We start from the raw sequence: 14,853 nt of genomic DNA on the forward strand, positions 1-14,853 counted from the left end.
ATGTAACATATAGTGTAACGTGTTATACATATAGTGTAACAGTGTAACAGGTTATACATATAGTATAACAGGTTATACATATAGTGTAACAGGTTATACATATAGTGTAACAATGTAACATAGTGTAACGTGTTATACATATAGTGTAACAGTGTAACAGGTTATACATATAGTGTAACAGGTTATACATATAGTGTAATAGTGTACCATGTTACACATATAGTATAACAGGTTATACATACAGTGTAACAGTGTAACATACAGTGTAACCGGTTATACATATAGTGTAACAGTGTAACATATGATGTAACAGGTAACACATATGTGGAATACAGTTAAGCTTGGACTTCTTTAGAACATCTGCAGATGAGCATCAGGCAGCCCTTTGTGTAATGTATTCTACAGCTGGAGTAAAGGGAGGATACGTGTACAGTTGCATGAAGGTATATTCCAAATGGAAACATCAAATAAGCCATAATCTAACACTCATTTCATTTCTTTTAAATAGAAACAGTTCAATATTACATAGAAAATGTGTAGAAAGTGAACTCTCAGTTAAGAAGCACTTGTTTGAACAAACACATTAAGGCAAACGATGTGTGGCAGTACTTTAGAGCAGTTTGTGTTGGTGAACCTTGTTTGAAGGCTCTACTGGATTCTGTGACACGTGCACCTTCTCTAGAGGCACAGCTGTGAAGAGTGTCAGTGCAAACAGATATACATCTCAATATAGTTTAAAGCAGTGAAGTATTAGTAAAGCTATGTGGGGAAAATACATTCCATAAACATTTATGATGAGCAAGATATAAAAATGAATTTACACTGTACATTGCATCATTTGAAAGGGGGACAGTATCCTGGTTAAGTGGAGGAGTTGCTGCTTGGTGTAGATATGCTTGGTGCAGATACGTGTGACTGTGGAGCAGTTTAAAACTGTTCAGAGAGAAGGTCACACAGCCTCTGGGACACAGAGTCTCTGCTGGTACGCAGCGTCAGACGGTACATCTACACAAATCACACAGACACACACCATGAAGCAACCAAGAGAAGGAAGTTAAAGTGTGTGTGTGTGTGTGTGTGTGTGTGTGTGTGTGTGTGTGTGTGTGTGTGCGTTTTACCTGTGCCTGTGTGTTGGGCTCCAGCCGGAGAAGACAGCCCACCTGAGTGACCTTGGTGTGGATGACTCCTGCACCAACAAAGTTAGAGGGGTTTGGGTCCACACCATCCAGCAGAGCAGCACCAAAACCTATGATCTACCAGACAGACATGCAGACCAACGTTTGGTTCATGTGAACACATGAAAAGGACTGAGAGGAGACAGGCTAGGAGGAGGAAACTGAGAGGAGACAGGCTAGGAGGAGGAAACAGAGGAGGCAGGCTAGGAGGAGGAAACTGAGAGGAGACAGGCTAGGAGGAGGAAACAGAGGAGGCAGGCTAGGAGGAGGAAACTGAGAGGAGACAGGCTAGGAGGAGGAAACATAGGAGGCAGGCTAGGAGGAGGAAACAGAGGAGACAGGCTAGGAGGAGGAAACTAAATAAAAAAAGGCTTCAGTTAAAACAAATAACACTGTGCGGCATCAGTCCAACATCTCTACATGTTGTCTTTCAGAGATGGCGGTTGGGTGGAGGAGCCTCTGAGCTGAGCTGCACAAGCTACATTCCACAGCCAGAGATGAATGGACACGATCACACGACAACAAGTACTGTGTGAAACCAACGCAAGAAAGCCTGAGACCTTACCTTTGCTTTGGTGACCTCCGTGTCCATGGTGTGTTTGGCTTTGAAGATTTTCTGAACCTCCTGCTGAGGACTGCAGCACAGAAAGGACAGGAGCTGAGGATGACTGCTTCTACATGGTGCTTCTCAGAACAGTCAACGCAAAAATAATGAAAAATAAATAAACAACCAGGAGGTTGCTAAAGTTTCTACTTTTCTCTCTAGAGTTAAATACATTTATCCTTTATAACATCAGCTACAGTAACTGCTCTGGACCCATTTCCTCCATGACCCAGACCTAAACTATTACTACTACCACTACTACTACTACCACCACTACCACCACCACTACTACTACTACTACTACTACTACTACCACCACTACAACCATTACCACAACTACCACCACTACAACCATTACCACAACTACTACCACTACTACCACCACTACTACTACCACTACCACCACCACTACTACTACTACCACCACTATTACCACTACTACTACTACCACTACTACTACCAATACTATTACTACCACTACTACTATTACTTCCTCTAGTACCACTACTACTACTACTACTACTACTACTACCACTACTGCTACCACTACTACCACCACCACTACTACAACTATTACTACTACCACTATCAAACCATCTCCATCTCGTCTCTCTTGCTTTGTCTCCAAACCGTCCAACCTGAGCTGTCCCTCTAATATACTTGTTCCTAATCCTGTCCTTCTTCATCACTCCCAATCAAAAGCTTATCATCTTCAACTCTGCCAGCTCCACCTCCACCTCCTGTCTTTTCATCAGTGCCACTGTCTCCAAACCATATAACATAGCTGGTCTCACTACCATCTTGTAAACCTTCCCTTTAACTCTTGCTGATACCCTTCTGTCACACATCACTCCTGACACTCTTCTCCACCCACTCCACCCTGCCTGCACTCTCTTCTTCACCTCTCTTCTGCACTCCCCGTTACTTTGTACAGTTGACCCCAAGTATTAAACTCATACACCTTCATCACCTCTACTCCTTGCATCCTCATCATTCCAGTATCCTCCCTCTCATTCACACATAGGTATTCCTTCTTGCTCCTACTGACTTTCATTCCTCTCCTCTCCAGTGCATACCTCCACCTCTCCAGGCTCTCCTCCACCTGCACCCTACTCTCACTACACATCACAATGTCATCCGCAAACATCATAGTCCATGGAGACTCCTGCCTGATCTCGTCCGTCAACCTGTCCATCACCATTGCAAACAAGGAAGGGCTCAGTGCTCATGACCCAGACCCAGACCTAAAGAAGCCCTCAAATAAACTGATGGATGAAAGCCAATCAAAGCAGCAACTTGAAGATTTTGTTGTTGCTGCTTTGAGTCAGGGCTGCAGCCTCCATCTGATCTGATCTAGAGATGTTGTCTTCAATGAACCAAGCAAGTGTAAATCACAAAAATTCTATTTGTTCTCATATTCTGGATTCAACTACATCTTTTAGGCTGGTAAAGGCCATGTCTCATATTCACTCAGATATTCTTATTGTGACAAGTTACACTTCAATAATTACAAAAAATCCCTTTTGGAAATGTGAGACTTTTCTCAGACCTTCTCATTGCAACATTCAAAATTATTAGCTGCCAGTTTATACAGTACACCTATCTATCTAATAGTGTGTTGCACCTTCTGTGGCCTTCAGAATGACATGAATTGGTCTGGACATGGATTCTACAAGATGCTGGATACGCTATGCAGGAATGTTGTACCATGTGGAAATGACTGTGTTGCAAAGTTGCTGCAGATTGGACGGCTGCACAGGCTTGCTGTAAAATGTCCTTTTGACCTCATCCCAAAGATGTTGGATAGGGTCTACATCCAGGGACAGTGCAGGCCACTGAAGTGATGGAAACTTGTCGTCATGTTCCTGGAACCATTCGGTGATGATACATGCACTGTGACATGGTACTTTATCATGCTGGACGTGTCCATCCATGTGTGGATAAACTGTAGCCATGAAGGGATGTACTTGGTCAGCAACAATTCAGATAAGTTGTGCTGTTCAGATGTTCTTCAGTGGGTATCAGGGGCCCTAACAGCGCCATCACACTGCCACCATTGGCCTATACTGTTGACACTAAACAGAATGGATCTTTGGACTCATGATGCTTGTGTCAAATTCTACTCCTTCCATCAGCATGATGCAAAAGGAACCTGTGAATTTTTTTCCACTCAATGGTCCAATTTTGATGCTTCAATGCCCACTTGAGACGCACTCTGCTACATTCTCCAATCACAGGTAGTTTTTTGCTTTTTGAACCATTCTCTGTAAACACTTGACAAGCCGACAGATGTTTGGGAGGTGCTAGAACCAGCATGCTTAGCGTCAACTATGATGCCACATTCAAAGTCAATAAGGTCACTTGTTTTGCTTATTCCAACCCTCAAATGAACACTAACTGGTGCTATAAATGTTACATCTGTCCCTCCTTCCACAGCCTCCACCTCAAAGGCTGCTTAAACCTGAGCCACTCCCGAGTGTCAGTCTCTCTCTCTCTCTCTGTGTTTGTGTGTGAGTGGAGACAGGTGAGCAGAGCCTCACCAGCTGCAACCCATTCCCTAATCAAGCCAACCTGCTATAAAAGACCAGCACTGCCACTTCTACCCTGCCAGATTGTAGCCTCTGATCCATCAGTGTGCCGCATCCAGCCCTTGCTCGCTAAATCTGTCTTTGTCAGTATTTTTGAATCCGCTGTTTGACTAACATCCTCCTTTTCACTGCAGTCATCCTGCTCTGCCCCCAGTCCCTGTTCTCCACATTTTCTCCTGCTCCAGATTGCTGCGCTGCCCAGCTCTCTCCACCACCCACGTTCTCTGCCCCCGGTCCCGTCTCCTCAGCCCAATTCCCTCCACTGTGTGTTGTAATAAACTCCGAAGTCAGTTGGAAGCAAGTTTTGTGTCTGCGCCTGAGTCCTTCCTGAGTGTCCCGTAACAATAAATGCTTATCTCACTGAATTATACCACACACCGCAGTCACATGACATACAACATGACATGTTGGAATGTACCACTTGTGTGAAAGAGGAGGGTGCACCTAATAAACTGGCACTTTTATCCTTTTATACATGGAACCCACCACCAACAGGTAAAACCACTGACTGTACTTGATCATTAAAGGGTGGATTTTATCTTGTGGCATCTCCACTCATGTATTAAATGTAAAACATGGCAATATCTATTTAAAAAGTTTGACAAAGGCAGACTCTAATGTAAATTCATTAAGGCCTAGTGTGGCTTACGCTCCAAGTTGTTTCCACCGCTGAAAGAAATCCAGGGATGTCATCTCTGTGGGCTGGAAAAACTTGTTTAGCATCACAGGAAGTCTCACTGCCATGTGCTGGAGGGTTCCACCGTACCTGTTGGCAAGCATTCATATAGGGACATACGTAATCTGACATGAGCATTTAAAAGCAAGTATTAAACACATACTTACTTTTTAAAGCACAAGGGTACATCCACTGACCTGAACTGGATGTTGAGAACTGGTGCATCGGTGAAATCAGACACGCATTCAATGTTGAGGATCTGTTGGACTTGAGCCCCGCCATCTACTGTAGGATCTACTGGTTTAGCTTGAACATTAAGCTGTAGAGCTTGTGGTTAAAGATGCAACACACGAAGAGTCACATACACTCAAATGCCTTTATCTTGGGATTAGCTCCCCCATTAGTTCTCTTATGACGCCAGAATTCTCATTCCCAACTATTTTTAGGTGTCTATTCTCTTTTGTTGTGTGAGGTTGTAGAGTCACACTGCATGCTGAAAAACATGACTAGGGATTCTATTCATCTTTTTTTCCTGGTCTTATTTTATATACACTGGAGTTAAGGGGTTAAGTACAGGAGTAGTACCTTTGCTAGATGACCTTTCGTGGTGTCTTAGACTGGTCTCCATACACCCCAGCACCATGTGAAGTGCAACATATAGCCTCTCCATGATGAATGACCATTCGTGTGTGGTGAAGAGCCAAACCCTCCTCGCAGTGATCCTGTTCACGTTGTCAGGAGACAACAGAGCAGAACACAGCGACTCTAGAGGAGTAAACCTCGATAATAAATCCTGCTACTCCTATGGGTAGCAGTACTGCTAGGTGCATTCATCGATAGACATGTTATGGACCAGGGGACAGCGTGGCTTTGCAGATGATCAATGCATCTTGGCAATGGAAAGGCACAAAATCTTTAGTTAGCAGAGAACCACAGAACTGCATGTGGAGTAGCGCCCCATGCTTTAAACAAACATGCGCAACCCAAACCCTATTGAGGCATCCTGACAGACGACCTAGGTGAGGAGGTGAGGTATTTTACATATTGAAGATCTAGCAGTCAGAGGTAGGGATTCAAGTTAGCAACTTGGGCACAAGTGGCACCCAAGTCGCATAAAAATAGACTTGAGACTCAACTTGCAACTGGCCTTCCAAAGACTTCAAACTTGACCCGGACTTGCCAATAAAGACTTGTGAACCATGAGTCTTTATTGCGGTGTGAAAATTTGTAACATTTCTCACAGTATTTACTTATTCAAATCTGCTTTATTTTCTATAATTCCCCGCTCCCCGCTGTCTTGTTGTGGCAGGCATCTATGGGCCACTGAGTGTGGCGTCTGATTACAGCTACTGTCAGTGAACACAAGGGTAATGCCATAGCTAGCATTAGCACTGCTAGCTCAGAAAACGCTGAGACCTGTGTAGCCATGGCCCATGATACAGCTAAGCCCTTGAGCAGCGTCTCTCAGCGGTACCCTGAGCTAAACAACAGATCTGTAGCCGCTAAAGCTAATGTCACATCATGAAAAAGACAGCATCACAGCAGAACATGCACCAGACATCTGAAAAAGAAGTTAACCAAGCCAGACAAGACATCAAACCAAAGACTGCTGGTAGCTGACCATGTAATAAGCGATGTCAAAAAGCAAAGTTTTGAAAATGTTCTTGTCCACACAACACTACGGTTAGTGACATGGTCCAAACACTGCCACAAGTTTTATTTGACCACCCAGGCACAGACACACTTATTGTGCATATTGGAAAAATGACACTCATCCTGGAATGACACATGGCTGACATCTGTTAGACTTCATACACCTAATGGACATTCTACAACAAGTCCCAGCTCAGATATTTGTGTCAGGCCCAATCCCCACTTTAGGGAAAGGAAGTGAACGTTTCAGGCATTAAATACCTGGCTTTCCTCCACTGGCACTGCTCAGAAACAGCTTCATTCACAACTTCAACCTGTTCTGGGAGCAACGAAACCATTTCAGAATGGATGGGGTTCATTCAAACACATTGGGGGTCCACATGCTTACTGCTAACTTCACCTATGGCCTCCAGCACCCCACTGCTGATATTTGGAAAGGGTCAGGAAAATCTGGGAAAAGTAGAGCAATCTTTCCTACTGAGGAAAACAAGGACAACACCATGGATCGTTCACAGCCCCCCCCCCCCATCTCTCAGAGATGTCTCACACAAGCTCAGGATGCAGATAAAAGGGATTGACGAGATATACCATGTGGCACCAAAAGTTCACGCTTATCCAAACAAACCAAGGGCAATTTCCCTGCGGTCAGCATTACAGGGCATGCTGACTACTAGCGCCGACTGGGTCCTCACCCCACCCTCCCCTTCAGCTCATGTCTCCCTCTGCTCACTGAGTATGGACCTACTGATGCTGAAAGAGCCCACCCCAAACAGTAAGGAGCCATAGTCTGCAGTTCCTGTTCCGTCCAGCTTCAGGAGGAATAACGTGTACTCAAAGTGCACAGCTACTTCATCTAATCTGACTGCAGTTGTACGCCAGCAGCCACAGCCTGTCACTAAAAATTGGGCAGATATTACTCTTAACACATTTATTTAGCGTTACTAAACATGTCTTTGGCAGGAAAAACATTTTTAACCAATGATTTAATCATCAAGCACAATCTCAGTTTTATGTTGTTAACTGAAACTTGGTTAGACCATGACAACAGCACATCTGTTCTTCTTACTGAGTCAATCCCAACCAACTTCAGTTGTGTGAGTGAAACCAGATGGCATAGGAAAGGAGATGGAGTTGCCATTTTGTTAAATGATTTGCTCCAATGCAAGAAGATATCTTATGGAAATGTTGCCTCTTCTGAATATGTGGCTCTTCAGTTGAAGTCCTCTTCTCGAGTTATATTTCTAAATATCTATAGGCCACCTCAATACAATGCAAACTTTTTTGATGACGTAACTGAACTGCTGTCTATAATCTGTATTGAATTTGACGGTGTAGTTATTGCTGGTGATTTAAACAAACATGCTGACAACCCCCAGAACAGAGGAACTACAGAACTGTGTTGTGTTCTTGAGTTATGGACTGACTCGGCATGTGATGGAGCCCACACACAACAAGGGGCACACAATGGACTTAACTATCTCCAAGGGTCTGAACATTTCTTTTTTTTTTGTCGATTTCCCCCCCTTCTTCTCCCCAATTGTATCTGGCCAATTACCCTACTGTTCCAAGCCGTCCCGGTCTCTGCTCCACCCCCGTGGCCAATCTGAGGGGGGCTACAGGCTACCACATGCCTCCTCGGATACATGTGGAGTCGCCAGCCACTTCCTTTCACCTGATAGTGAGAAGTTTCGACAGGGGGACATAGTGCATGGTAGGATCACGCCCCCCCCCCCCCCCCCCAGTTCCCCGTCCCCTCCGAAAAGGTGCTCCGACTGACCAGTGGAGGCGCTAGCGCAGTAACCAGGACACATACCCACATCTGGCTTCCCACTCACAGACATGGCCAATTGTTTGTAGGGACATCCGACCAAGTTGGAGGTAACATAGGGACTGGAACCGGCAATCCCCATGTTGGTAGGCAACGGAACAGACTGCCATGCCACCCGGGTCTGAACATTTCTAAGGTTGTGGTGACTGATGCTGCCCTCTCTGATCATTCCTGTGTTTTCTTTGAGAGTACTTCTCTGTGGATTGTCATCTTGTCGTGGTGGAGAAGCTTGCATGGTCCTAAGATCCCAAGAGCAATGTTGTCTGTAGCTATGCTCCTGATAGGGCCAGCCATGGTGGTAAGGTCAAGGGGGCGGTCCCTGACAAAGAGCAATCCAACCAACACCTCAATAGTGGAACAGGCGGAAGATGATGGCTGACTTTTGGGAAGCATCACAACAGCTGGGAAGGCGGATGAAGGCTGCAGCAGAAATGGGCCACCAGTTGACTCCATGCCACTGGATCCTGACCCATATATGTCAAGGACCATGTGGTGGCTGTCAGTGCACTAGTTTCTACACATTAAACAAAGTCACGCACAGGCGTCCTCCATAAAGGGAATCCACCCTAACATCCCGGATTAAGTCCTATGGTGATCGGCAAGTGGCGACAGGGGCAGGATTGTGAAATCTGGAAGCCTCTAGTCACGAGCTGGCACATCAGGCGGTGGGTTCTAGATTCAGTTGCTGGGCCCTTGGAACGAGGTAGAAAGAGACTTTTGGCAGCTGTACCCACGACTGAGCAGCCCTCTTTAGGAGCCGCTCTTCCCACCCCACCTGGAGAAGGGGCTAGAAAAGGTGCCCTGAAAATAGCCTGCCTAAAACATCCTGACTCGATTACTGCATCCAGAGGGATCACCACATGCGGTCAGAAACATAGAGAGTATATCTGTCACCACCTTACAGTGTTGTGGTTGCAGCTATTCCCCAATCTTCTGTGAATAGTTCACATGGCCATTGTAACTATAATTGTCACAGTAATTTGCATATGAAACCGGCATTAGATTGTCAGTTTCTGTCATTATGCAACGGTACTGTTTGTAAGGTTGGGGATACCCGCAGTCAGCTGAGACTGATGAAGTCACTTAGATGAGTGACGAAACGTTTCTCCCGCTAAATCTTGTGTCCAGATGAACGGATTCAACTTTCCTGGGATTCTACACCTGCATTATTGAGCAAACATCAAGACACTTGTTTAAAACATACAAATGTGTGCTGCTTCATGAGCTTACAACAGTAGAGAGGATATGGGTCTTTAGGGGGTCCTGAAGGGTCACTGAGGACGAGAAGCTCAGGAACTGGGTAGATGTCTTGTTGCCGAAAAACGCATACATACGACCTGGGGGAAACAGTAATTTAGATCTTCACTTTTCCATTCACACTTGTCATCTTTTTCCTTCAACTACTCATTCAGGACATTTCAGATCCAATCAAAATCAAACAATCAAACAACACAAGAATTTCAGGTATTAACACTAAAAAGACCAGTGACATCATATTACATTCCAAAGATATCAGATCTGAGTCAGAACTGATAAAAATTATTTAGCATTTAGCACAGTTTCACAAGTCCTCAGAGATTCCTGCTTTTGAGTCTGGAAAGTTTAAGTTTGACATCTGTGTGTTGAAGTGGTTTTGGTCTTAAACAACAAGATGAGGCTGTAGGGAGGTAACCTACTATTTGCGGTTGTTTTTCCATAGTGAAGACTTTTTGTGCTTCAGTAACAAAATGAAGTAGAAAGGTTCCAAATGCAAATCTTATGTTTTTGTATAGCTGTGAAATGAAATACTGATATATTGATCAACATGTTATATTGAGAAAATCTTAAAGCATCATTATATGAAAATTACAGTAAAATGCAATTTTTAACCCAGTCACTGAGGATGCACAAGCCAGTGCATTTTTAGTGCTGGTCTCATGCTCGGATAAATGGGGAGGGTTGGATCAGGAAGGGCATCCGCCATAAACTCTTAGCCAAATCAAATATGTGGATCATAAAACAGATTTCCATACTGGATCGGTCGAGGCCCGGGTTACCAACAACCACCACCGGTACTGCTGGCCAGCAGGGTGCCGGAGGCAACTATGCTACTGTTGGGCAAAGGAGAAGGAGAGGGAGAGGGGGAAGGCATGTCCAGAGGCAGCAGGAGAGGAGGAAGGGTAGGAGTGTGGAGGTGAGAGTCAGAACCTCGAATGTTGGCACTATAACTGGTAAAGGGACAGAGATGGCTGATATGATGGAGAGAAGAAAGGTAGGTATACTGTGTGTGCAAGAGACCAGGTGGAAGGGGAGTAAGGCCAGGAGCATTGGAGGAGGGTTCAAACTCTTCTACCATGGTGCGAATGGGAGGAGAAATGGGGTAGGGGTAATTCTGAAGGAAGAGTATGTCAAGAGTGTGCTGGAGGTAAAGAGAGTGTCAGACAGAGTGATGAGTATGAAGCTGTGATGATGAATGTTATCAGCACATATGCCCTGAAAGTTGGATGTGAGATGGAAGAGAAAGAAGAATTCTGGAGTGAGTTGGATGACGTGGTGTAGAGTGTACCCAAGGAGGAAAGAGTGGTGATTGAAGCGGACTTCAATGGACATGTTGGTGAAGGGAACAGGGGTGATGAGGAGGTGATGGGAAGGTATGGAGTCAAGGAGAGAAATGTGGAAGGACAGATGATGGTGGATTTTGTGAAAAGGATGGAAATGGCTGTGGTGAATACATATTTCAAGAAGAGGGAGGAACACAGGGTGATGTACAAGAGTGGAGGAAAGTGCACACAGGTGGACTATATCTTATGTAGAAGGTGCAATCTAAAAGGGATTGGAGACTGCAAGGTGGTGACAGGGGAGAACGTAGCTAGGCAGCATCGGATGGTGGTCTGTAGGATGACTTTGGAGACCAAGAAGAGGAACAGAGTGAAGGCAGAGCTAAAGATCAAATGGTGGAAATTGAAGAAGGAAGACTGTTGTGTGGAGTTCAGGGTGGAGGTAAGACAGGCGCTGGGTGGTAGTGAAGAGTTGCCGGATGGCTGGGCAACCATGCAGAAATAGTGAGGGAGACAGCTAGGAAGGTACTCGTTGTGTCATCAGGTCAGAGGAAGGAAGACAAGGAGACTTGGTGGTGGAATGAGGAAGTAGAGCAAAGTATACAGAGGAAGAGGTTGACAAAGAAGAAGTGGGATAGTCAGAGAGATGAAGAAAGTAGACAGGAGTACAAGGAGATGCAGCGTAAAGTGAAGAGAGAGGTGGCAAAGGAAAAGGAAAAGGTGTATGGTGAGTTGTATGACAGATTAGACACTAAGGAAGGAGAAAAGGACTTGTACTGATTGGCTGGACAGAGGGACCGAGCAGCGAAGGATGTGCAACAGGTTAGGGCGATCAAGGATAGAGAGGGAGATGTGCTGACAAGCGAGGAGAGTGTGTTGAGAAGGTGGAAGGAGTACTTTGAGGGGCTGATGAATGAAGAAAATGAGAGAGAGAGAGAGAGAGAGAGAGAGAGAGAGAGAGAGAGAGAGAGAGAGAGAGAGAGAGAGAGAGAGAGAAGGTTGGATGATGTAGGGATAGTGAATTAGGAAGTGTGGTGGATTAGCAAGGAGGAAGTGAGGGCAGCTATGAAGAGGATGAAGAGCGAAAAAGCAGTTGGTCCAGATGACATACCTGTGGAGGCATGGAGATGTTTAGGAGAGATGGCAGTGGAGTTTTTAACTAAACTTAGCACAAAAAGTAAGGAAATGTGTGTTTGGTAGATTATGTCTTTGTTGTAACGATGCTTCTTGGCAATAAATCTTACATCAGGCAGCTGATTGTCAGCACCTGGGGTACCAGAAGCTCAAAACAAGAGCCAATAGCAAAATAAGCTGTTTGGCATTGGCAGAGAAGATTTGGCAAAATTTTCATGGGCGCAACCCACATACTCAGCTCTGCTGCTCATCCCACAAATGCATGTTCCTTACAAATGTGGCCCCATATAAAAGGCAAATAAACAGGCTTTCCATCGGTATAAGATTTATTGCCAAGAAGCATTGTTACAACAAAGAAATAATCTACCAAACACAAATGTCTTTACTTTTTGTGCTAAGTATAGATTGTTTAACACAATCTTGGAAAGTGAGAGGATGGCTTGGACATGTGTGGAGGAGAGATGCTGGGTATATTGGGAGAAGGATACTGAATATGGAGGTGCCAGGAAAGAGGAAAAGAGGAAGGCCAAAGAGGAGGTTTATGGATGTGGTGAGGGAAGACATGCAGGTGGCTGGTGTGACAAAGGAAGACGCAGAAGACAGGAAGAAATGGTAAAGGATGGTCTGCTGTGGCTACCCGTAACGGGAGCAGCCGAAAGTAGTAGTAGTAGTAGTTGGAAAGTGAGAGGATGCCTGAGGAGTGGGGAAGAAGCATACTGGTACCGATTTTCAAGAACAAGGGCGATATGTAGAACTGTAGCAACCACAGAGGTATAAAGTTGATCAGCCACAGCATGAAGGTATGGGAAAGAGTAATAGAAGCTAGGTTAAGAGGAGAGGTGACGATTAGCAGCACCAATATGGTTTCACCATGAAAGAGCACCACAGATGTGATGTTTGCTTTGAGAATGTTGATGGAGAAGTATAGAGAAGGCCAGAAGGAGTTACATTGTGTCTTTATGAATTTAGAGAAAGCATACGACAGGGTGCCGAGAGAGGAGGTGTGGTATTGTATGAGGAAGTCAGGAGTTGCAGAGAAGTATGTAGGAGTGGTACAGGATATGTATGAGGGCAGTGTGACAGTGGTGAGGTGTGTGGTTGGAATGACAGATGGGTTCAAGGTGGAGGTGGGATTACATCAAGGATCGGCTCTGAGCCCTTTCTTGTTTGCAATGGTGATGGACAGGTTGACGGACAAAATCAGGCAGGAGTCTCCGTGGACTATGACGTTTGCAGATGACTGTGATCTGTAGTGAGAGTAGGGTGCAGGTTGAGGAGAGCCTGGAGAGGTGGAGGTATGCACTGGAGAGAAGAGGAATGAAAGTCAGTAGGAGCAAGACAGAGTACATATGTGTGAAAGAGAGGGAGGACAGTGGAATGGTGAGGATGCAAGGAGTAGAGGTGACGAAGGCGTATGAGTTTAAATACACTGCTCAAAAAAATAAAGGGAACACATAAGCAATGCAATGTAGCTCCAAGTCAATCACACTTTTGAGATATCAACCTGTCCAGTTAGGAAGCAACACTGATTTGTGAATCAATTTCACCTTTTGGTAAATTGTCTAATTTCCACCAGGTGGAAATTAGACAATTTGCAAGACAACCCCTATAAAAGGAATGGATTTGCAGGTGGTGGCCACAGACCATTTGCCTGTCCTCATCTTTTCTGGCCGATCTTTGGTTAGTTTTTCATTGTGCTAGTGCCCTCACCACTAGAGGTGGCATGAGGCGGTATCTGCAACCTACAGAAGTTGCTCAGGTAGTGCAGCTCATCCAGGATGGCACATCAATGCGTGCTGTGGCAAGAAGATTTGATGTGTCTCCCAGCACAGTGTCCAGAGCATGGAGGAGGTACCAGGAGACAGGCCAGTACACCAGGAGATGTGGAGGGGGCCGCAGGAGGACAACGACCCCGTAGCAGGACCGCTATCTGGTCCTTTGTGCAAGGAGGAACAGGAGGAGCACTGCCGGAGCCCTACAAAACGACCTTCAACAGGCCACTAATGTGCAGGTTTCTGCTCAAACAGTGAGAAACAGAATGCATGAGGATGGTATGAGGGCCCGACGTCCACAATTGGGGCCTGTGCTCACAGCCCAACACCGTGCAGCCCGATTGACCTTTGCCAGAGAACATCTTGGTTGGCAGATTCGCCATTGGCGCCCTGTGCTCTTCACAGATGAGAGCAGGTTCACACTGAACACATGTGACAGACGTGAGAGAGTCTGGAGACGCTGTGGAGAACATTCTGCTGCCTGCAACATCCTCCAGCATGACCGGTTTGGCGGTGGGTCAGTGATGGTTTGGGGAGGCATATCCTTGGAGGGCCGCACAGACCTCTACGTGCTAGCCAGAGGTACCATGACTGCCATTAGGTACCGGGATGAGATCCTCAGACCCATTGTCAGACCATCTGCTGGTGCAGTGGGCCCTGGGTTCCTGCTAATGCATGACAATGCTCGTCCTCATGTGGCCAGAGTGTGTCAGCAGTTCCTGTATGTCGAGGGCATTGATGCTATGGACTGGCCTGCACGTTCCCCAGACCTGAATCCAATCGAGCACCTCTGGGACATCATGTCTCGTACCATCCGCCAACGCGATGTCGCACCACAGACTGTCCAGGAGTTGACCGATGCCCCGATCCAGGTCTGGGAGGAGAT

General features: G+C 45.7%; 1 protein-coding gene across 2 annotated transcripts in view; it reads right to left on the reverse strand.

Moving 5' to 3' along the window:
- Positions 1–867: 867 nt before the first annotated feature.
- Positions 868–14,853, reverse strand: part of LOC130111786 (AP-2 complex subunit alpha-2) — a 48,478-nt gene continuing 34,492 nt past the window's right edge. The window contains exons 17-22 of one of the 2 annotated variants that reach the window (XM_056279068.1): positions 9,771–9,861; positions 5,241–5,363; positions 5,017–5,133; positions 1,741–1,810; positions 1,119–1,253; positions 868–1,005 (exon numbers count right to left, since the gene is read on the reverse strand). In XM_056279068.1, the coding sequence (XP_056135043.1) occupies positions 928–1,005; positions 1,119–1,253; positions 1,741–1,810; positions 5,017–5,133; positions 5,241–5,363; positions 9,771–9,861 (614 nt within the window). In that variant the 3' untranslated portion in view covers positions 868–927. Of the gene's footprint in view, positions 1,006–1,118; positions 1,254–1,740; positions 1,811–5,016; positions 5,134–5,240; positions 5,364–9,770; positions 9,862–13,332; positions 13,498–14,853 lie in introns of those variants that run through there. The other variant, XR_008810171.1, reaches the window with a different exon arrangement.

This window comes from Lampris incognitus, chromosome 4, assembly GCF_029633865.1.
Source record: "Lampris incognitus isolate fLamInc1 chromosome 4, fLamInc1.hap2, whole genome shotgun sequence".
NCBI classification, from domain to species: Eukaryota; Metazoa; Chordata; class Actinopteri; order Lampriformes; family Lampridae; genus Lampris; species Lampris incognitus.